This window comes from Diadema antillarum, unplaced genomic scaffold (assembly GCF_040938485.1).
Source record: "Diadema antillarum isolate AM-2024a unplaced genomic scaffold, OU_Dant_1.0 scf00000092, whole genome shotgun sequence".
Lineage (NCBI taxonomy): Eukaryota > Metazoa > Echinodermata > Echinoidea > Diadematoida > Diadematidae > Diadema > Diadema antillarum.
In genome coordinates this window covers 795,370-819,575 of record NW_027270981.1, presented here as the reverse complement: position 1 = coordinate 819,575, position 24,206 = coordinate 795,370, and the positions used below count along the sequence as shown (strand labels likewise).

Genomic DNA, 24,206 nt, shown 5'->3' with positions numbered 1-24,206 from the left:
TGTGAGCCATAATTTATTTGGTAGCGCAAGCGAAATGCCATATTCACTTTTGAAGTGAGAAAACGAAATGTCTTGTGGGACCAGTGCAATGAGAACATATTATGTGTTGTTGGACCCTGTTGTGGAAAGTGGATATAGATACAGTGTATGTACAAACCTGCACATAGGCATATTTGCCTATGTGTATGTACAAAGCTGCACATTTTAGGCATATAGTTATCCTTCTAAGAGATTTGCTCACACAAGTTAGCAACTTGGCAGTCACATGACCTCAAGGGAAAAAAAATGCTTCACAGAGTGCTTGCCATCATCTCCAGTGGGATGAATGGGTAAAAGAAAGAGGGAGAAAAATAGATGTATTCTCAGATTACTGTATACACATATGTATGTAAAAAGTATCTTATACGCAAACAGTTGTGAGAAGCACCAGCAACATTGGTCATCAAAATGTTACTTATTCTGCGACATGCACAAAAGCTGTCATGAGATGGTATGGTAAAGGGTAGATCTTCAAAATAAAAGTGAGCCAAGAACAAAAACTCACAGCGTTTGAACCAAGTACACTCAGTACTTCTTCTGGTGCTGGAAAAGTATGGATTACAAAGTGGATGTTGTCTGCCTTTGGCTATGTGCTCCACCTGATTAACATTCCAGGGTGGATTTGCTAATACCCCAAACCAGATCATGGGGATTCAGCTTATCCCCTTAGGTACCATCACACTTTTTCTTTCTCCATTTCTGTTTTTTAGCTCCAACATTGATGGATTGGTCTGACGCAGTGTGCGAACAATGGCCTTATGTTTCTGTTCATTTCTAAGGGTGAATTCTTTTCTTCTTTCCCCTTCTTCTCTTCACACACACACAAACAGAAAAATAAAAATCACCCCCGCCAAGCACAAAGAAAAAATGAGGAAAAAAAGAAAGAAAAGAAAACATAATTTGCTGTCAGAGAAAATATTCTGGATGGAGATGTAAGACTTTATGTAATTTCCAGGGGAACAACTTTGAATTAGAGCCAATACAGCACCAGATTTTGGTTTACATGCTTATGATCTGTTCCCGTCTTTTAGTTAAGGGTTTGTTTCTTCCAAGGTTAAAGCCTGTAAAAGCAATACATTAGGACACCCTGATTTTGACCTTTGCCATAAACACATCTTTTGGTTAAAACATCAAGTATAACAACAAAACTTGTGATTTCCCCTCCAGTGTTTGTCTTTTGAGTTTTGAAAAATATTAGTGCATCTTAGAGCTTCTAAAACGAAGAAAAATCTCTAATAAACAGAGAGACAATACTAAATTGTTGAATGGATTCTTTAAAATTTTCCTGTTGTGTTTATATGTGTTATTTTATGTGTGTGTATGTTGTTCAGTACCGAAAAATTGCACAAGGAGAGCATGTACACTGTATGTAATCATTTCTGCAATTTATACAAATTTTGTTTTGTGTTGGTCAATATGTTTCTTTTCATTTTATCAATCTGAGCCTTTCAAGTTTTTTCCACTGTTCAACAAAGAGATTGTAACACTTTCTTACCCTTTTTGAAGCATTTGTTCATGTCATGTGCATGTGTGTAGAATTGGCTCATAATAATTGAAATGTTGACCCAATATTGGAAAATTGATTCAGTGCATTTTTCAGTGTTACAAGGGAAATGGAGAGAATGAGAAACAGAGCACATTATACAATTCATGGATAAGCAGTCACCAGATATTTGAAAAGGAGGAAAAAAAGTCCTTCAACCAGACTTAGAACCTTCCTGCTTTTCCCCCATTCTTGCTTTTTTTCTTCCTCAATACTCCACCCCAATTACTGAATGCCTTCCTTTGTTGGCCAAATCCTTACCGCTTTTGTCGAACAAAGCGCACCATGGAGCAACCATGTTTGCCGAACAGACTGATTTAAAGATTTGTAAGCTCCTTGTAAAAACCCGATTAGCTCCAACGGGGAAAGAAACGCTACCTGAGGAATTGGGGAATCCTATATTTGATACTGAGAAGGATGGCATGAGGGGGAAAAACATGCCGGGGATGCAGAAGTTGAGTGGAAAGAGTGACAGAGCATAAATCTATAGACTTACAAGCAAATTATTTTCCTAGATGAAAAATGCATGTACTGTATTAAAAAGCTGTTATTTTCGCGATGGTTTAATTTTCATGAATTTTGCGAGTCACTGTTTGGCCACAGATTTAGCAATAAGCAAATTATCCCGAGCGGACAGGCATTCGTGCACTTTCGATAGCCTTGGTGTCAAATTGCAAAAACTACATATGGCAAACATTTCTGTAATTGCGTCGTTCGCGAATATATCTGAACGCGAAAAATAACAGCTTTTTACAGTACTAGTATGGGATTGTAAGGAGCCCTTCACAAAGGAATTAAGGTGGAATGAAGTTCTTGAAAGTCAGCGGAAAATCTTCGCCAGCAGGGTTGTTTCAATCTGATCAAATCTGAAGAGGCAGTTATTTCCTCCTGAGATGAATGGATCATCACAGCAAGTGCAATGCTAATGGTAATGAGATGCTAATAACGATGCTTCGAGGTCACAGTGGGGTGGAGCCGGAGGAGCGTAGCGGCGCCCCTCAAAAGGCATATTAAGAGTCCATCACGGGCATCTCTACCTTTTCATAGACATAAAAACCTGTCCACGAGGTTACTTTTTAGAAAGAGAGGGAGAAAAAGGCAGTGCTGCAGGAGTCATTAAACTTGTCAAGCTTGACTGAGAAAGTCTTAGTCCAAGTTCTTCCTTGGCCCACAAATTGGTCTCTTTGTGCCTGCTGTCGCATGGCACAAAGGGGAGAAATTTCTCTGATGACGGCTGCTCCTCCAGGCCACGGGAGGACAACAAAAGAGGGGATGGGGGTTGGGTGAGGGACTTGGAGGTATCGTGTTAAGTGGACCACTTTGTTACTCCTGCATTCACGAGCTGCGATGGTTATTCCCCAATGTGAGTGTGTGGCTCGGAACAGGGACAGACCAGCAGCAAGAGTACGATGTGAAAAGAAATACACATATTCTGATTTCTTCTGATGCCCTACCTTTCACTTTTCTTCTCTCTCTCACTCTATCTCTCTCTCTCTCTCTCTCCCTGAAAGATAGAGAGAGAGGTAAAGGGAGAGCAATAGTGGCAACAAAGGAAAGAAAGAAAGAAAGATGGAATGATAAGAAAAAAGAAAGAATACAACACACATGTGATCTGCGATCGTTGACAATCACAATCACTTGACAAGTTTTCTAATAAAGTTACCCTTACTGTATAGATTATCAGTTGTTGCAATGATGCAGAATCTTCTGGGGGAAAAAAAAAAGGCTCAAACAAAACCCCACAGTGACATACTCTAGAGGCAGGCAGTCTTCTTATATATCACCATGATTTCACAGAGATACTTATTACTTGTTTGCCCTCTTACTGTATGACATATATGATACAAAAAAAAAAAGATACTGTTGTTAATTGTATTGTAAAAAGATGATTATGTTGTAGTCCCACAGCATGAGCTCAAATGGTTTGAGCAGTTGTCTGCTGAAGGTGCTGATTTGTGACACAATAAATGATGCATCAAATGATGAGGTTTTGATGAAAAATGATATGTTTTTACCTGGTTCAATACTGGCAGACGGTTATACTAGTACCTGCCTGGTGCTATCGGGTGGCTATTTCTCCCACCCCTTGAATTATTAGTGTGTGATGATTCATAGTGCTGACTTTTTGTTCTGTGAAAATTGGTGTGTGCAAGCAGTTGAAACCAAATCAGTGATTTCATCTTGCGTAGATGAATGACGAGGTGAATCCAGTGAAGTGACATCAAGGTCCCACAGATTCTTTTAAAATTATATTAAAGTATCTCATACCCAAGCAACATTGAGAATCTGTTCATCCACCAGCTGCCACAGTGAGGAATGCTGCAAATAAGTGACATCTTTCTCTCAAACCATATACTCTGTGTGTCTTTGTTCAAGAATCTGGTAATGCTAGTAACAATAGCTGTGGATGTTATGTGCTCTGTCAAATATTTCAGCTGATGTGACAGTCATGTGCATGGAGAGCCCAGAGGCAGTGATATGGGCATCTGGGTCAATGACCTCACGGTAGCTTGTGGGTTAGGCACATTTATCTTTAACTTTTTAATTTTTCACATGTGTTCCTCAGGAGGGAGGGGAGGGGAGGGGAGGGGGCATTGAAGGGGGTATGGGGCTTTCTTGTCCCAAGACTGGGGAATTCTTGTGCCAATCAAAAATGGAAAAATTGTCATAAATCAGCTGCAGAAAACCTCAGGTGACAGTGATGTAAGCACAGCTTGGAATGCCTTGATGGAAGAATTTAACACGTTGTTTAGTCTGTGTTCTTGTGGGATTTTATATTGTGTGGTAGCTGACACCCTATGCAACCGTGAGTGCATGCTCCTGCAGATGCCTCTATTCTCAACTCCTGTCAAATTTCTCTGAAATCTGTGCTGTGGGTGAGTTGTTAATGATGTTTATAAAAGCATGATATATAGTCGGTGAAGCATTCACTCTACTGGACTCACAAATAGGAAGATTGTTTCTTGACTTACAGCTTTCAAATCTAAACATTCATCTGTTCTTGCTTGGTGAAGCTAACATGATTTGGATGTGAGAGCTCATACTGTATACATTGATATTTTCGCTCAGTTTTTCCGTGCTGAGGGACCAAAAAAAAAAACATTTTTGGGTTCTTTAATTTGTGCTGCGCAATATTCGAACCATTCAAAATGTGCAGAGAAAATTGTGAAGATATTTTTGTGGGTTTTAAAATTCGCACTAGCCAGAATTAACACAAAATACACAAAAAATTCTGTGTTTACATTAATCTGCATGAATATATATATATATATATATATATATATATATATATATATATATATATATATATTAGTTTTTTTTAATCTGTTTACATATACCAAGAGGATGCAATGCAAGAAAATTTTGCAGATTATCCCCTAAACATTATTTCAATTCATTTACACAAACCTTTTTTTGTTTAATTTATCTTTCTTTCTAATCTCCTGTCCACTCTTTTTTCTCTTTGCATCCGTGTGAATAATAATGAATCAAACGACATTTCAATGAATATGCCATGCAGCCCTGCCTCATTCAGAGGGTTTTCACGAGGTCTAAAAAAGGGAAAAATGTACTGTGTGGTATAGAAAAATACTATTGTTACTTCTTTTCAGTCACAAGATTATTTTGGAGATAAAAAGACCGACAACTGGAACAATTTGTTGTCCACAATATCAGCAAATATTTCTTTGCCTGAATAGTATCAGGTCAAGAACTGTCCAACACATACAGTTTGAGCTCAGTGAACACAGCTGTATTCATAGCTCAAAGTCATTCCCAGATTATTTCATTATGTTGATGTCATTTGGCACCTATATGAGTGCAATGATTGCTTGTGATGGTCTTAGGGCCTTCAACTTATTAGTCTTCATTTCCTGTGAAAGCAGATTGATATGAACATCAAATCAAAGACCTATTCATGTCTTCATAGCTCTGACTCAAGGTGCAGAATAGGGGGCTTTGTCAGATTATCCTCAAATGCCCATAATTTTCAGATAATTTAAAAATTCTCAATAGGCAGGCAAATACTGCAATGGTCCAGGGAGATGAGATCACCTCCCTAAATAGTCTTTTTTTTTTAAAATAACTTTGTACAATGTGGCTTCAGAGCATGAGTATTCCCCCCCCCCCACTCTTTCTCTTTGGATTGTGATTCTTTCAGGACCACTGTATTTATCCCAAATCTTTTCGACATTTTGTTTACATATTGTGTTCAGAAGTGAAAGAGTTAAATTATTCCTACATTCAAATAGAGCCCATAAATGATATGAGATGCTAAGCCTGGATCAAGTCTCAAATATATGACCTGGTCCCTGCTTGAACATGCATACAAAGCTTTGGCCAGATCATTGGTACACATCAGGTGGCCAAGCCTTGTTGCTCACATCACATTTGATGGGTAGTTTCTATGTTATCCTTAAAAAAAATTGTACTCTGACTCTTGGGGCAATTTTGATGACCTCTGAGTGTAAGCCAGAGGGATATATTGGGTCGTTTTTATTCACAGAGGTTAATCCTGCGCCATGTGCAATTATATGGCTTTATCCTACTGATGCAGCACACAAGATGAATTGTCTGCTCAGCTGTAATTACAAAGACATTAATCCAATGTTTCATTCTGAAATTCGACATTAGTCTGGGAAGCAGATGTTGGTCCTTGTGACAGAAGCATTCCTAGTGCATTGAATGGTCCTGTGTTCCAATAGTCCTTCGAGGCTGTTTACTGTTCAAAATAATCATTTTCCGATGTAATTATGTAAGGAAAACATTCTCTGTATGAGATTTGCGCACAAAAAAGTAGCCCTCACAGACCTGGATGGGAATGTTGGGAAAATTGTTCAAGAAGCCATTTTGGGTCTGAATTACACCTCTGTTGACATGCCGTGCTAAGTATTTTGTCCCCTTTATCGTCAACTGGGGCCATTATTATGTGCAATGGACCTGTTCCCCACATTCAGTGCATAAAGCCATGTTTCGGTCCCATGCAAATGTTCTCAAAGGGAGGGTAGGGGGGAGGGGGAAATGCTCACAGTGTTTTGGTATGTGAACTAATGCATTTTAGATAACAATGGCAACAACACAAGAACCGTGACTCAGCAAAATACTTGGCATTGTATCCGAAGTATGGGATCATAGGTTGACTTGATTGTATTATTGTGTAGAAGCATACATGTAAATTGCATTGATATCTTGTACAATTGAAATAAAAAGTTCCCATCTTTATGATCCAATTCGTAATGTGTAGCAGGTACCAGGGTAGTTTTGTGGAGAAGAGGGAGGACTATTGAAGTGTTTTAGCGTTAGATGTATTTAGCATCTTACACATTACTCTGTTAGGGGGGGGGGGGGGTGGGGGGACATGTTTTTGACAAATTGGTAATGATGTGTACAGTGGTATGTGAGCACTGTCAAGCCACAGCTCCACGTGGACTCTGTGAAGTATTGACTCCGTTGTGGTTCTCAGCTGATGATATCTTGACTGAAACCATCTTTTTTTTTAAGTTTTTTTTTTTTTTTTATGAACATATTCTAAATTAGTTTTCTAGATAATATTCTGTGTCGATCATTTGTTGCTTGCTGGGGCATATTGGAAAGGCTCTTCAAAGCGGTTTGCTACTACAACAACAGTGTTGCAAAAGTTTAAATCCTGAGGCAGGGTACTGCAAAAGGGAGTACATAGTCTGGCATTTTTTTCTCACAATATTTTGCCTTTCCTTTAAAAGAGATTATATCAGAGTTTCTGATAACTGTGCAGTGCCCCTAGAGAAAGAAAACACAGCTATTGTCTTTTTAGGGAAAAGTACAGTCAGAAGGTGAAGTGGCAAAATTGATAGCTTTGTTATGAAATAAGTTTGGTGCGTGCCAGTAGGTTTGATTCGTTTTTGTTGTTATTGTTGCTGCAACAAAAGAGACACTGTACTTTCTCGTGTTTGAGGTTGTAGAACTTACATTTGAAAATATTTTAGAATCCTATGTTTGAACTTGCTTTTGCTTTCATATTGTATTCTGACCCAACTGTGATATGAATTGCCAGGTGTGAATGATGATACTTCAGCCTGCTCCATTTTATTGTTGACATAGAATGTTTGAAGATATTCAAAGCATGTCCCTCTTTTCTGTGCCATGTTATCAGATGTTTAATTTTGAAACAGTGGATGATAATGCCTGTTTATTACAAGTATTAAAACAAATGTCTTTCTAAACAATTCTCCATTTTCATTACCACACACAGTGAAACAAGTGCAAGGTGACAAAATGTCAGTTTGCCTTTGAAAATGTATCTAAAGATATGAAAACAAACAAAAAATGGCAATCGCGGTTGCCTTTTCAACTTGTAATTCTCCATTTAATACAGGTCACTGTTCTGAACTGGAGCAGAAAATTGATTTTCATTCCTTGCTTGCAATTCCCTTTGTAGGAGAAATTAGACATTGTTGGACAAGGTATTGTGATGGGTGGGCTGCCAGACCTCATGTAGAAAGAGAAATCTCATTTCCCAGGTCACCAGTGGACTTATTGAGCCAGCAGAGTGCAGTGTGGAGGGTGAAATGCAAGAAAATGTTGAATTTGAATGTAAGGAGCACACTCGATAACTGCATGTTTAGTTTACAATTTTGTGTTTCAGTGAGTGATGCAATATGTCTTTCATTTGACTAACGTTTACAAACAAGAAAAAGAAAAAACAGGAAGCCAATGAAGGCATATCTAATATATGCAAAGAGTGAGTTAGATGCAGCAATTTATGCTCGTTGACGGTAAAGGAAATTAGGAAAGCCAACATGGAGAATTAAAAATGTTTACAGAGTTCACTTATCAAATCATTCAATTTTGCACACAAATTGATGCTGCGTACCAATTGATATGCAACTAGAACCCTCCCAGATACATAAAGGACAAATTGATGTTGGTTTGAGATGTCTCGCTGCGGTAACAAAACGCTGTAGTTTGTCCATGTCATTTGCACGAGACGGGACGGGGCAAGCGGGGAAACAAAGCAGAGAGGCGCTTTCCCACTTCCAGCTTTCAGCGAGGTGACCAGAATTTCCAAGTAGGTCATTATGCATATTGCGGTTGCAACGGACGTACGGCACTGGCTGCCCTGCGAAATGCAAATCAGTATTCATCACTGGAAACTTAAGAAGAGAGTGCGTCAGCAATTCTCGTACCAAGAAATTTGGATATCGAGGGGGTCAAATGTTCACAGTATTATCATTTGGTAAGAGTACATGTTACTTTGAATGCATGTCTGCATAAATCCAGCACTTATACAAGGAGTGATCAATTTAGTCAGTAGCACTGCAATATGCATGAAATTGGGGAGCAGGAGAATACATTTAAGTCTGTTGAACCTATCTTCTTTCTTTGAGTGAAAAACTTCATTTGATAAGGGATGTGCTTGATATATATGCTTCTTGACTGAATCTAATATGTGTCTGCTTTCAGTCTGTGTTAGGTATGTAGTGTAGTATCTGCTCCCACACACCAACTACCAGCAAAAGGAAAAGGATGGCAGAAAAGAATGGAATTCTTTCGAGAAGAATGGAATTCTTTCGAGGAGAATTGTGGTGAAGGAAAGAGAGGAAGGAGATAGAGAGAAAATTAGTTGAAAATATCATTATCATTTTGGTTCCACAGGGTGTGGTGTTTACATGAAAAGATCCAGTTAGGACAGCCTCTCCAATACATCATTCTCAAAAGTCAGCCACTTGTGCACACTTCAACCCTGGCAACATCTTATGAAAAGAGAAGAAAAAAAAAAAAAACAAGATAGAGAAAACAACAAAACAAAATGAGAACCCCGAAAACATAAATTTCGCTAACCCGCTGCAGAGTGGGGTCAACATGGGATGGGGGAGGGGCAGATTTGTTTTTAAAGAAGGCAAATGAATAGACGGGACTGCAGGGATTGGTTCTTGATGCTTGTCAGCATCTCCGCTGACCTGTAGTGGTCTTTGTTTTACATCTGTTTTGACACCAGCCGTTCACCAGGCTTTGCAGAAGAGTGCAGTCACACATCGTGAAAGCTCCAGCATCGTTGTGCTTGGTTTGAAGCAGCAAATATTTGCAAATGGAGTGATTTGTAGTAGTGGATGTGTTTGTAGCATCTTTCTCTTAAGTAAACAGAAGGTTATATAGTATTTCATAAGTGTGGATTGTGTTGTATTGGGTTCCAAGACATTCCTGAAAGTGGCAACTACTCTGAAATATTTTATGAATGAATGTTGATCGAATGAAAGTTATTCCCAATTTCTCATCTTCATCAACTGCAAGGCATTTGTAATACCTAACGTAAGCCCATATTTATTCCATTTTCCTGTTTATTTTGTATTTCATTTCTTTGTTTTGTGTTTGGAATCAAAAGTGGAGCTTTGATTTTTCATGCTCATGAAAATGATGAGGTCATCATAATCTGTATAACAAAAAAGCAACAACAATAAAACAATTTGGGCCATGTTACATCGATTATTAATGATAAGTCTTGGAAAGATTGTCATATTTATTGTTGTGGGTAGCTGACCTACATATGTAGTTCATAATTAGTTTTGATGCACTGGTGAATAGATATCAAACTTAAAACGAAAATACAAATTAGAACTTCTTCTTAACAAACAACCCACATGTTAGCTCCTTGCCACACAAAACCTACAGCAGACCTCTGCATGTGTTCTTCTGAGAAAGGATACGTTGGTAGCATTAGTCACTCTGTCATTCACAACTAATGACCCTCAGTATGCTGGTTCCATGTAAACCAAACCCCCAGGAACCGTGTTTTGCATGTAATGTGTTCACTTCTGAAATTCAGCCGTCAGTGAAATTTGAGGGGGACGGTCTCTGCCGTGCAGCGACAGTGAAATATCGCCGCGCAGCACTGCAGACGACACAGACGACACAAGATCAGCTGCTTACTATTCCCCTGCCTCCGTAGGAGGGGAGCACTTCCACACGTAGGCACCTCCAACCTCTCTCTACCACAGCACAAATAAACAGAGAGGGGATGCTTTACCTGTTTCGTGCTCACGGAAAACAAAAGCTCTGCACGAGATAACTGTTCTCTCTCTTTCTCCCCTCTCATTGTTGTTTCTTGCTCATAGCAAAACAAAAGCTCTGTTTGATAACTTTTAAATCTTTTTCTCCCTCTTATTGCCTATCTCACCCCTTCTATTCTTCTCTTTCTCCTCTTTTTTTTTTTTTTTTGCTCCTTCACCTCTGTGTTTTGAATTCCTGTTCCTTTTCCTTGATTTTTTGTCTTTTTTTTTTTTTTTGGGGGGGGGGGAGGGTATAGGGAGTGTGCAGCCCATTTAGTACAGGTCCCTGCAGTTCAAGTTCAAAGCTCATCGTCACGTGGATCTGTGACACAGTAGATATGTGATTGGAAAGAAGACATTTTTGTCATGTCTTACATTGCACTATTAAGTTGTTATCCCCTGATATATTTCCAGAAATAAAGGAGGAGACGATGCGGATCTCATGCAGAGAATTTGATGCTGCTAGTTTGCCAGGGTAGGGCAAAGAATGTGACAAGCTGATATTTGTGGACAATTTGTATCTTTGACCTTAATATATTAGTTGACTCGACATTGAAGAGCCGGGTTCATGGGCCGTGGCATGCAGTGTTGACTTAGAGGCACATGCAACATCTGTATTTGTTTTTAATGAGTCCACTTTCACCAGTGATATTTTTCATTGATTATGTAGTGTTATACATGAAGAGTTCCTTTTGATTTGATTAAAAGGTTGACAATTGTGATTCTCTAACATGGAATCCTTGTGATATCAGTAATCCCCTGATATCAGTAATCCCCTGAATCCCCTGAATTATCAACTAGTGTTCCTGTAAAGAAATTCGAAATTCTCAATTGCAAGCGTAAGATTTTGCAATGAAGTTCACACATGCTATATAGTCTATATCTACAGCATCTGTGATAGAGACATGGCTAGAGTGGCATTATTTACTTGTGGACTTATACAGCATTCATTCAGTGAGTAAAAACATTTGATGTGGCAAAACTCTATGCTAAGTTTTGATCAGAAATTGGGTTTACTTTTGCCATGCTGTATTTCATGTTAGAGACAATCAACATTGAACTAATGTTATCGTGACCAGAACATTAATTATGGTAAATCCTGATTTTTTTTTTTTTTTTTTTTTTTTTTGGGGGGGGGGGGGGGTTTGTTTTTGTTTTGTTTTGTTTTGTTTTGTTTTGTTTTGTTTTGTTTTGTTTTGTTTGTTTGATTTGGGTTTTTTTTTTGGGGGGGGGGGGGTCGTGGCTGAAATATATGCCTTAGGCTTGCCAAACAAGGACAAGGAGATGTTAAGCACAACTTCATTTGACATATGTCACTTCATTTTCAGAATATTTTCATCTATTGCTGATAAATGCATTTGTAATCTAAGCTTATATTTGACACATGCTCTGTAAGTAAAACCACCTGCACAGAAAGATGAGAGGGTGGGGGAGGGGATTGCACAGACATGCTATACAGAAGAATGTTATTGCATTAAATCCTGATCTAGTTTTCGTAAGAAAGATCAATTTCCAGCACCCCCCCTTCCTCCATGATTGAGCTTGTTCCAGAGAGCAAAATGAATATCAAAAATGCAAACATTCATGTTACTGTTTAAAAGCAAAAGATTACATGGAATTGTAAAGCATGTGAGCTACAGTATATGCTTTAGATATAACGGTTTTTGATTACATTCATATCTAGGAAAAAGATATTTTATGTTTAGTGAAAACAAAATCCAGTTGATATGATTGTTGAGATTATTGTCTTATACACTCATTTTCTAACTAATCATTTATACATCAATTCTCTTTCCTATGATTGTGAAAACAAAAAGCATTTGTTTTGCAATCTTTACATTCTGTCACTAAACAGACAATTACTCAAATAGTTTTTAGAATTTGTATAAAGAGGACAACTTTAATTTGTTTCCACATCATACACCTGCATATCAGAATTTAGATGCAGAGGGTTGACAAAAATGTCATCACAACTTTTGTAGAAGCTATCTGTTACATATGATTGCAGTTTTGTTAAAACTGGGCAAAATTATTAGGGGTATTCTCTTTCAAAGATCCATAATTTCATGCCATTCAACGTGAAATTTGAGCCAGCCCTGACCAATACATACATCACAAAGACTCTTGTGTCATCCACCCATATCTATAGTGGAGAACTCCTTGACATTGTATGTGCAACCCGCCAGACCTTTGGTGTACGTGTGAGCCGTGGCTTCTCTACTCTCATCAACTACTTTTATGTTGCTTCCCAGTGTCGGGGTCAATGTTAAAGGTCAGATGGATTATGCATACTTCAGGGTCGGGCCAGGTTCAAAGCACATGGCCTGTAATGTACCAGAAATAATGCTGTGTGAATGCAGTGAGGGATGTATATATACCAGATCAGTCTAATGAATGGAGAGACTTCCACCTTTAATGAGGTATTGCCTAAATAGCTCCAAGGACATTTCAGTAATATCGGGGAGAGATATGCCTGAGAATTAAAACGCCAAGTGTTTTCATTTCAGTCTAGGCCATTCAAAGTTGGTGGGGCTGTGTTTGCTTTCATTACGTGTGGCAAGTGATTGATATATGCCGAGGACTTGGATAAAGAGTGCAGAAACAGTTTTGGGATGTAAAGACGAGTAAGAAGGTGATGAAAGAAGGAAATGGGAAACGATGTAGGGAAAGAAAGGGAAAAAGAGGACCAGGAAAAGGAGGGGGTTTGTAGTGAGTGGGGGGTGGGGGACTTTATGGATATGATCAGAGAGGGAGAGAAAGTTCAGTGCCATTTGCTACATGCTTTTGGTATTTGCTGACAATTCCTTTGTGGTTTGTGCCAGCCTGGTAGACAAATTGACGTGGCATTAGGGTTGCATGTCGGAATGAGAAATACCTCGGTGAATCAAGGAGCCTAGCTGCCTTGTCCCAGAATGAAGCTGTTCACAAAACAATGTGGATTACACTGACAGGATGCTATACACAGCCAAGGAGTTGGAAAAGTCAGAGTAAATCGTCTGTCATCTGGTTTCGATGTTCAAAAACAGCAGGTGTCTGAGATGAAAGTGAGTTAATGAGCTCATTTATTTAAAGTAGGTCAAGACACAGCTGGGAAGAAATGTCATGTTTCTTGAGTGATTTAGATTAACCTATTTGAACTCTCTCAGAGTTCCATTTTCCCCCCAGTAGCTTATGTACTGATTCATATAATGTTCATAAGAATATTTCAGGAGCAGAAAGAGTAGTCACAATCACGTTGAGTGTTAAAAAAACATTTCACATTTCATTTTTGTACAACTATGCAGTCGATGAATTGAAGGTTTCATCTTGGGCAACTGAAATAATTTCAACCAATGACTTCTGTACTTTTTATTTCTCTCTTTTACTGCTATAGCACTTCATGTTGAGAATGTCCTTGCTTTGGTATTTAACATAAAAACATGTAGGGCCTACATGGCAGACTTGAACTGTAACACAGGGCAGCGCACTAACTCTCCCAAGTGGCATCATTCAGTTGTTATGGTGATGAACCTCCCATGTATTTACAAGATTGAAAAGAGAAAAAAAAAACACACTCTCCTTAAGAACCAATCCAGACGGCAGAAAAGGGAAGACCCATGGCGCTGCAGGACCGATATTACCATGGCAATTTGCCGCGTGTATATGAAAACGGCCCACCACATGTGGAATTCCTATCTGCTTGTCATATCCAATGTGATCAGTAAATATGTGAGTGCTCCTGGTTAGCCATTCATTACGGCGAGAGCCTCATTCAAAACGCACTAGTGCCAGGTCAGGATCTGGGGCAAATTGATCGGAGGGTAGCACTGGTGGTGATTGGCCCTCATTCATCCATTGTGCATCAGCTTCACACAGTGGTAATGAGCTGGAACCTGCAGCTTGATGATACATTTTCCTTTTATATTTTTCACTCCATGCCGCCTGGGACGCGTTGTCCTTGCTCTTCAGTGTTGTCACGTTTAACTGGATTCTGATGAGGCATGTACATGGTAGTCTTCACAAGGGCAATGTTAGAATGAGAAATAAATATCAAGTTCCCCGTCTATTCTCACACTGGGTCAAAAAGGAAAATACATCTGTGCATGTAACATAAGCTGACTCTAATTATGGCATTGTGATTGGTCTGCTGAAGGTCTTTCTTTTCCAAGGTCACTCTCTGGTCTCTTACTTATGTTACAATTGATTGAATTCCTGAAATTTCAATTAAATCTGTGAGGAATCGGGTAATTTTTCCATCATGTACTCACTTTGCCACATCATTTGATTTCAATTAGTTACGGGTTGCTGATGAATGCAGTGTCTACACCTCCTGATGCATCAATGATATGATGTTACTGAGTATTAACAAACTTTGGATCTACAACGCGAATGCTAGAGACGATGCTATTAAAGGACAAGTTCACCGTCATATACATGTGGATTGAGTGAAGACATTAATATTAGTAGAACACATCAGTGAAAGTTTGGGGAAAATCCGACAATCCGTTCAAAAGTTATGAATTTTTGAAATATCCGTGCAATCACCGCTGGAGGAAAAGACTACTACAGTGTATGATGTCACATGCGTACAACGATATAAGGAAAATAAAAAGAGAATTTCACAAAACCTGACTTTTTTAATAAAGTGCTAATTTCTTCGACTTGTTACTGACTTATGTTAGGGGTAATATTATTCCCCCTGACTTCTGAAAGAGAGAAGTCGAGTGTTCCTTTATTATGCGAGAAAAGTGAGAATATCTTGAATTTTCTTTATGCTTTCTTTATATAGTTGTACTCATATGACATCACAAGCTATAGTAGTCTTCTCATCCAGCCGTGACTTAGCAGAAACTTCAAAAATTCATAACTTTTGAACGGATTGTCCGATTTTCCTCAAACTGTCATTGATGTGTTCTACTAATATTGCTGCATTCACTCAGCCCACATGTCTATGAAGGTGAACTTGTCCTTTAAGCTGAAAATGGTGGTGTTCTTCACATGCACAAGGCAGCTGTTTCCATTGTTCAACCCGGGAGGCTGTGTCTTCTTAGCATTCACATCACAAATCTAAAGCTCACTATTCACTTGAATGAAAAAACGTGTAATTGATGATATGTCAGACCCGTGTCAGTAAAATTACAGCTGAAAATGAAGATACCAGCTTTTTACTTGTATTCCATGATATCTCATCATAACATACTTTTTATTAAAAATATAATGCTTTCAAACTTTTGTGTCTTTGCCAGGCACTCCATCTCACCAAGCAACCTCCATCGTGGTCCTGACAGTGGAAGATGACAACGACCATGATCCAGTGTTTGCCTCCGACATGTACAGAGCGACGATATCCGAAGATGCCAGTCCTGACACATTTGTGGTCCAGGTTACTGCCACTGATGTCGATGCCACATCTGATCTCAGGTAAGTTTGTCTTCCATTACTTTTAACTCGCTTGAGGGCTTGCAGAGCAAAGTTTGGGACTAGTTTGTAGAAGAAAGGGAATTATGGAAACTGATTTAGTTCATCAACCTTCAATGCTTTCAGTGTGTATTTGTACCCAAGAGCAAGCAAGAAATATATGCAAGAAAATAAATATGCATATAAACAACCTCCTATTTGAATTGAAAATCCTTCATGGGGCCCCTGGAGTACACTTTGTCTCCTGCCTGTAATGCAGATTATTCAGGAGAATGATAGCAGAGTGATATCCCTCTTTTCTAAGGGAAACCATTTATCATATAATACATCAATTACATCACCTGGTGAGACACAGAAGGGCATTATCAACTCCATGCAAAGTCTGAGGAAGTAATGCCATTCTGGGGCTCAGCAAGTGATGCATGATTTTACTGCTGTGGGCATTGGGGAGGGTAATCTCTTCTGCAGAAGCATGTTGTGATATTACCAAAGAAAAAGAGTGAATCCCATCTACATAACTAATTCAGGATTGTGGGATAGAGACCCCATTGATCAATTCCTTACAATGACTGCTGCTGAAATACACATGTTGTGTACATAATCACGCCTGTTAACATTTCATCTTAAAGATAGTGAGATTCATGATAGTGAAAGGTGCGAACAATTCGAAAATTTGTCAATACAAATTTGCTGTTAGAGCGGAATACATATCCTACCACCAGTATGACACAAATAATCTCAACGTGACTCCCTACACCGATCGTACAAATTCCTCGCAAACAGTTTACGGATGTTGCACGGTGCGATCTTCTTCTTTATTCCGTGTCCTTGGCTGTTTCACAAAAGAAAGTGATCCTCTTGATTTATGCATCATGCGACTCGCTTCACCGGCATGCGTGTGAAGGCTTATGTGGGAGACCTTGTCCTCCGTGTACCACAGTGTCGTGACATGCAGGGATCAGATAGGATTTGCAGCCTCCTAGATTCTGATAAGTGCCAAGGGGGCTGTCACATTTGTAATTGTTTTGGTGCAGATTACAGTATGCCTTGACACTGGTTGAACCTATAGAAGGAGTGCCACTTTCAGATGTGCACACGACATCCCACATAAGTAAAAATCCTCTGAAGGGGGAAGGGGGGGGGGGTTAAAGAACTTCAAAACAAACAACTTTGGACTTTAAAAAAAGTTTGCCAGTTGCTCTTGCAGACAAATTGATACACTGATACCTTGAACCAAAATGACTTTTTCTTTGAAGTAATGCAGTTGTCTGGAAATAGAAATACGCCTATTAGCTGAGATATGTCAATTGTCACAGTGATCCCTTCACGACGGCATAATGTGGATGTTTACATCAAAATCTTTACATGAGCCTTCAGTCTGAAGTCGACTAGAAGATTCCCAACCATTTGATGAGCTTTAAATAATATCTCTGGATTTAACTTGTAAATGCTGCACAAAAGGGCAATTCACTTTCAGTTTGACACGAAGGATTTGGATAACGTTGTCATCTGCAGACAAATATTTGAGTTGACAGCAGAAAGGCTCACCAAAGGAGGACTACTACATGAGAACAGTAAAAGACACTGCCTCTGAATTTCATTGCTGTGTGGATTCCAACAATTGTCATTCTGTAAAATATTGTTACTGATGTTACCCCAACATATGAGTTCCTGTGAACTGAACTCACACTTGTTTGCATAGTCGAGCCTTGCCCTTTTCATTCATAAATACTGACAAATCATTTGATAATGGTAATGGTGGTAATTATAATGACAATAATACTGGTAATAGAAATAATGACACTTCCTCATTTCATTCAGATCTTATCTACTACCTTATTACTTTTGGTTATTGTCTTTGCAAAATGTGTAGTTTCTTCACCAATGTAATCCTCTTTTAAAGATGCATAGCTTATACACTATATAGCAACCTATAAAGAGTTACCTTTCTCTTCATTGACTTGTCAGGTATCAGCTGAACGATGACATCGGGTCAAAGTTCACCATTGACCCACTGGGGGGTCGCATCATCACATCAGGAGTGCTTGACCGCGAGACACAGACATCCTATGTCTTGACCGTGACTGTCCATGATGGCCCCTCACGGCAAGCACAGACCACAGTGGTCGTCGAGGTGCTGGACGTCAACGATAATGCTCCACATTTCCCATCCTCTTCTTACTTGGCAGTAATTCCTGCTACATCCCCACAAGGTATGTTTCTTGTTCCCCTGACCATAGACCTGAAAAAGCTAGTGTGTGCATTCTAACTGTGGTAATCACTTCATCATTATTGATTTTTGTAATCTCATGAGCCTAACCAGCATTGATGAGTGATATATCTCATGTAGAGAAGATTGTTCTGGTGCTGAGAAATTTTGAGTCCTTCATAATAATCTCCGAAAATGTCATGATTTAAGATGTATTCCCAAGAAGGTCATTGTATACTTTCAGAGGTTTATTTCACATTATCAGTGGATCAGCTCTTACACCTGTATTATACATTTTTTTTTTCATAGAATTTCAAAACAGTGTCATTGTGGGAATAGACTCCTTCATATACAGATAGGAAAACCAACTTTCTGATGCTTCATACTCTGATTTCATTCTGTAAATTAGTACTGCTAATTGGGGAGAATTTTTGTTCGGATTTTTAATCTTTCTTTTTTCCAATTAGATCAGGTAAAGCACCGATGGCAAACGCATTTATTTGGCTTGCACTTATGATTGTTTTCATCTTGTTTTTCCTCGAAGGTCGGTATGTGGCGGCAGTGCAAGCTGATGATCTGGATCTTGGTGCCAATGCAGTCATCACGTACAGCTTGACTGGAAGTGGCAGCAGCAAATTTCAGATTGATGCCAACACCGGGGTTGTGTTCACAGCGGAAGACCTCACCAATGAGATGACAACGTATGAAATGCAGATTACGGCGCAGAATACTGCACCTGGTCAGAACCCTGCAGTCGCTCAGCTTCGTGTTGAGTTCAGCACTGCCTCCTTCCCTGTCATCACTGCTCCATCGTCTGGCTCAAGCCACAGCTTCAGTGAGAACACACAGATTGGATTTGATGTGGTGACAGTGACAGCAACGAGTGGCACAACCTTCTCCATCGCAGGAGGCAACCATGGTGATACCTTTGAAGTCGACAGCCAGAGTGGACTTCTTACCCTTGCCCAAAATCTCGACTATGAAATGTTTCCCTCATATTCCCTGTGGCTGGAAGCAGCAGATGGAAGCAACCCGCCACTGTCTGACTTTGTAGAAGTGCGCATTTCAGTCACTGATGAAAACGACAATGCCCCTGTCTTTGATCAGCTTGTGTACACTGCCACTGTAGTGGAGGAGCAAGCCATTCAAGTGGACGTTGTAACCGTGTCGGCACAGGACAAAGACAGTGGTGTCAATGGTCAGGTCACTTACTCTATTGAGTCGGGCAATACCAATGATGCCTTCACTATTGACCCATCCTCTGGACTTCTCAGGACATCTGGAGCCCTGGACAGGGAACGCACACCGGAGTACCTACTGACAGTCGTCGCTTCAGATGGGACTAATCCTGCGATGTCCGGTTCAGCCATAGTCGTCATCACGGTAGCGGATATTAACGACAACAGGATGTCTTTCACTAGGATATACGAGGCCAGCATCCCTGAAAACGCCCCTCCAGGCACTCATGTCGTGACAGTACACACCACAGACCCTGACGAGAGCAATCTCAGCCAGTTTGCCCTGGAGGCTGGTGGATCGTCCTCCCTCTTTGCAATCGACGAGGTGACGGGAGAGATCACCGTCAATGGAACCCTTGATTTCGAAAATGAGAAGGAGCAAATCCACTATCTTCTCGTCAAAGCTCAAGATGGCATACATAACGTGCAGACACAGGTAACTGTGAATGTGGAAGACGTCAATGACAATGCTCCTGTCTTCACAACAGACTTTATTGAGCTGACTTTCCCAGAATTTGTGTTCTCCTCCAATGTTCCCCTCACAACTCTTTCTGCTACTGACAGTGATGATGGAGATAATGGCCAGATTGACTTCATCCTCAAAACTATGACAGACATGTTTCGTGTTGAGAGCACAGCTGTTGGTGGCTGGGTATATCCCACTCAGCCAATCTCCTATATAGTGCCTCAACCAGGTCAAACTCCAGATCCGAATAGGTATGAATTCAGCGTCTTTGCGGTAGATGGCGGCACACCCTCCTTGTATGATGAAGCCTCAATAGTGGTGCATGTCATCCAGGACAACAGCTACAAGCCGGTGTTTGATCCGCCGACTTACTTCTCTCCAGTTACGGAAGACATGGGATCAAATGAACGTATTATCCAGGTTACAGCCACAGACAGAGACTCTGGATCCAATGCAGTCATTGTTTACTCAGTGACAGGTGGGAATGGAACATCAAGATTTGGCATCGAAAGTAACACAGGATGGGTCACGACACTGACAACTTCTCTCATGGGGGACATTGGTTCCATATATCAGCTCCAAATCAAAGCGATTGACCAAGGACATTTCTCAAAAGAGGACAACACTACCGTGACTCTCCTCATCACAGGTTCCAACAACTTTGCACCGGTGTTTGATTATCAGACATTCCCCGCTTCAGTCTCAGAGAATGTGGTTGGTGCAGAGATTATCACCGTTCATGCAATGGACGATGACAATGGCATCAACGGTGAGATCAGGTACTCCCTGACCGCAGCCGATGATGACCTATTCAGCGTTGATGAGACATCCGGTTTGATCACCGTCATTGGGAGCTTGGATCGGGAAGTATCTCAACAGCATCAGGTCAAAGTGGTGGCCCAAGATTCAGCCCTATACTCACGGTCTGCTACAGCAACTGTGGTCATCACTGTGACTGATGTAGATGACAACGCTCCACAATTCAATCCCTCGGAATACGTAACTGATGTCTATGAGAACTCTCCAAGCGCAACACCAGTTATCACGGTGACTGCAACAGATGCAGATGTCGGTGCCAATGCTGACTTTGAATACATCATCACAGGAGGGGACACTGACTTCTTTACCATTAATAGGAACTCGGGATTAATCCTCACACAAGGTAACTTGGACTACGAGGCTGGGAAGGTTTCATATCAACTGACTGTTGCTGCCACTAATGAGGAAGCTACCATGGTGTCTTCTGCCCATGTCACTGTCAACCTTCTCGGAATGAATGAATACTATCCAGTCTTCTCTCAACATCAGTATGAGTTCTACGTGAATGAACATGCGGCTGATGGGACACCAGTTGGCATGGTATTTGCAAGTGATAATGACATTGGAAATGACGCCATTGTTTACTACCTTCTCATTGGTGGTAGTAACTCGCAGGGTTTCACCATCAACTCAGACACAGGTCTCATCACTGTATCCTTTGCAAGCGGCATGCTTGACCGAGAAGAAGCGGACACAGTCACTCTTTCAGTTATGGCAAAGAATGAAGGCCCAATCTTTGGAAATGACATCGATGAGGCAGAAGTGGTCATTCATATTCAGGATGGGAACGATGCTCCTGTCTTCACATCGGATCAGTACCAAGCCCGTGTCAGTGAGGATGCTCCAAGGGGCTCGTACATTACGATCGTCACAGCTGTGGACTACGACGAGGAGCCGAGCTTCAGGCAGTTCAACTACTCCATCATTGATGGCAATACGGATGATGCATTTTCTGTTGACGCAAGAACTGGCCGCATTCAGACGGCTGCTGCACTTGACCGCGAGACCGTAGCCATTTACTACCTGACTTTGGCAGCAGTCGATTCTGGCAGTCCGCAGCAGACCGGCACCACCTCGGTCATTGTGCAGCTGGATGATGTCAATGATAATGGCCCATCATTTGTAGGGGATGCAGCGCAGGGTTTTGTCTTTGAAAATGAACCATCAAATGAATTGGTGATGACCCTGAGTGCCACAGATCCTGATCTGAGCTCGGATCCCTCCCGATTTACCTACACTCTGCTCCCCACTGCCGATAGCCCTGCTTTCACTTTGTCGGGCAATGTTCTTCGTACCACCCAGACACTGGACCGTGAAATAAAGTCGGATTACTTCCTCCAAATTCAAGCAAGTGATGGAGAGTCTCCAGCAGTCACTGCCGTGTCAGCTGTTCATATCACTGTAGCAGATCGCAATGACAATCCATCTTCTGCGAGACAGGCTGGTATTGAAGTGAAGATGTATCAGTCAAGGTTTAACGGTGGCCTCATCGGATCTGTCAAACCCATCGACCCAGATTCTGACGACATATTCACTTGCCAGATTACCAGTGGTGATACCTCCCAGTTCTCCATCCAATCAAACTGTAATCTCTTCTCAAACCAGCGCACTGGAGAATCCCAACTCAGCCTACACGTGTCAGGCAATGACGGCTCCCACCAAAGCGTGACGTCCTCCTTCACTGTCATATACGAATCTTTCACCAATGACACACTTTCAAACAGTGTTACTCTACGATTGGCTGACACAACCGCCGAGAGATTCCTGTCCCAGTCCTATGACTTATTCAAGACATCCCTATCTACTTTCCTCAGCAGCCAAGAAGATGTTATTGTCTTGAGTATCACAGACAGTCCAGGCATCGACAAGGTCAACATGCTGCTGGCTGTTAAGAAGCAGAATGGGCAGCACCTCTTGCGGGAGGAACTTGTGCAGGTCTTGACAAGCAACGAGGCGACCCTGGAGAACCAGGCAAAGATGATCATAGAAAGCATAGACTACACCGCCTGCTCTGATGACCCCTGCCAGAATAATGGCATCTGCAGCTATTACATAGATCATGACCTTCAGAATGTTATTGTTGAGAGCAACCCAGTGATATTCGTTGGCATACAAACCACTCACGGATTCACCTGCTCGTGCCCAGCAGAATATGGGGGCAAAACCTGTGAAATCCCGACGGACTACTGCGAGGATGCCAACTGCCTCAATGGGGCCACCTGCCAGAATGACATCGGAGGCTACACGTGTGCTTGCCTACCTGGATTTACAGGTGCCAGATGTGAGAGCGAAGTGAATGAGTGCAGCAGCGCACCATGTATTAATGGCGGCACTTGCGAAGATCTCACCAATGGGTTCTACTGTGACTGTGCGGACGGTTACACCGGCTTTTTCTGTGAGATTGGCCCTTGCAGCGTTGGCCCATGTGAGAATGGCGGTACCTGCACAGAAGGAGAAGGTACCTTTGTGTGTCAGTGTGATGACAGCCATTGGGGTGAGCGGTGCCAGCACACCACCATCGGTTTCGAGGGTGGTTCCTTCATCGCCTTCCCCTCCCTGCCATCCTCCAGTGCTGTTGTCTCCATTGAGTTTGCCATGACATCCACCCACGGCCTTTTGCTCTACAATCATGATGACTCCACAAGTAACAACGCCATATTTGTTGCCCTGGAAGTGGTGGAAGGATTACTTCAACTGTCATTTAACTTCGCACCTGATGGGCAGAGCAGCATTTCTACCAGTAAGGTTGTCAACGACGGAAACTGGCACAAAGTGGAAGTACGACTCGAAGGAGCGGTAAGGCATCACACCCCTTTGACTGCCATTTATTCATAGATAAGAATTCTTTTTCAGATATATAGGAACCTGATTGTCCAAACAGACAACATATCTTATGTTTCAGCCATAATGTATTGCTTGGGCAGAGCAATTTTTTTTTACACTCCCCCACAATTTACTCTATCATAACTATCAGTACAAACGGGTTGCCTGTCTCTCATGTATGCTGTTATTCCCAATTATGCTTAAATCCATGCCAAACATACACTTAGTGTAGAAAACATTTGAACGAGCATTGACTTGGAATTTTACAATTCTAACAAAAGCCTGTAATGTTTGCGGAATATCTGAACAAGTTTTCTGATAGGAAGACGTGGGAAAATTCTATGGAGAAAAAAAAACCCACCAACAATCGAATGTTTAGAGTTTGAGAAGGTTTCCTTCAAATTTGCTTTATGTTTGCATGTCACAGTGACCTCATTCAAGCAAATTTATAGGCACAGGTCGTGATGCTAGTGAAACTGCGGAATGGGTAAAAGACAGGAAACTATTCCCTCACACACATTTGCCCAGCATGACCCAGCCCTTGAGTTGAGAGAGCAGAGAAGATGCGCTCTTGCCAAGGTACAAATCATCCCCCACAGTAACACTTCATAAGTTAGCCGAACTTGCCCCACATACTGACAGCATGTGC

At 41.0% G+C, this 24,206-nt stretch overlaps 1 protein-coding gene across 1 annotated transcript in view; it reads left to right on the top strand.

Moving 5' to 3' along the window:
- LOC139718297 (protocadherin Fat 4-like) overlaps nucleotides 1–24,206 on the top strand; it is a 108,683-nt gene that overhangs the window by 73,516 nt on the left and 10,961 nt on the right. The window contains exons 5-7 of the mRNA XM_071629781.1: nucleotides 15,831–16,005; nucleotides 17,971–18,215; nucleotides 18,756–23,530. Of these exons, the coding sequence (XP_071485882.1) occupies nucleotides 15,831–16,005; nucleotides 17,971–18,215; nucleotides 18,756–23,530 (5,195 nt within the window). The remainder of the gene's footprint in view (nucleotides 1–15,830; nucleotides 16,006–17,970; nucleotides 18,216–18,755; nucleotides 23,531–24,206) is intronic.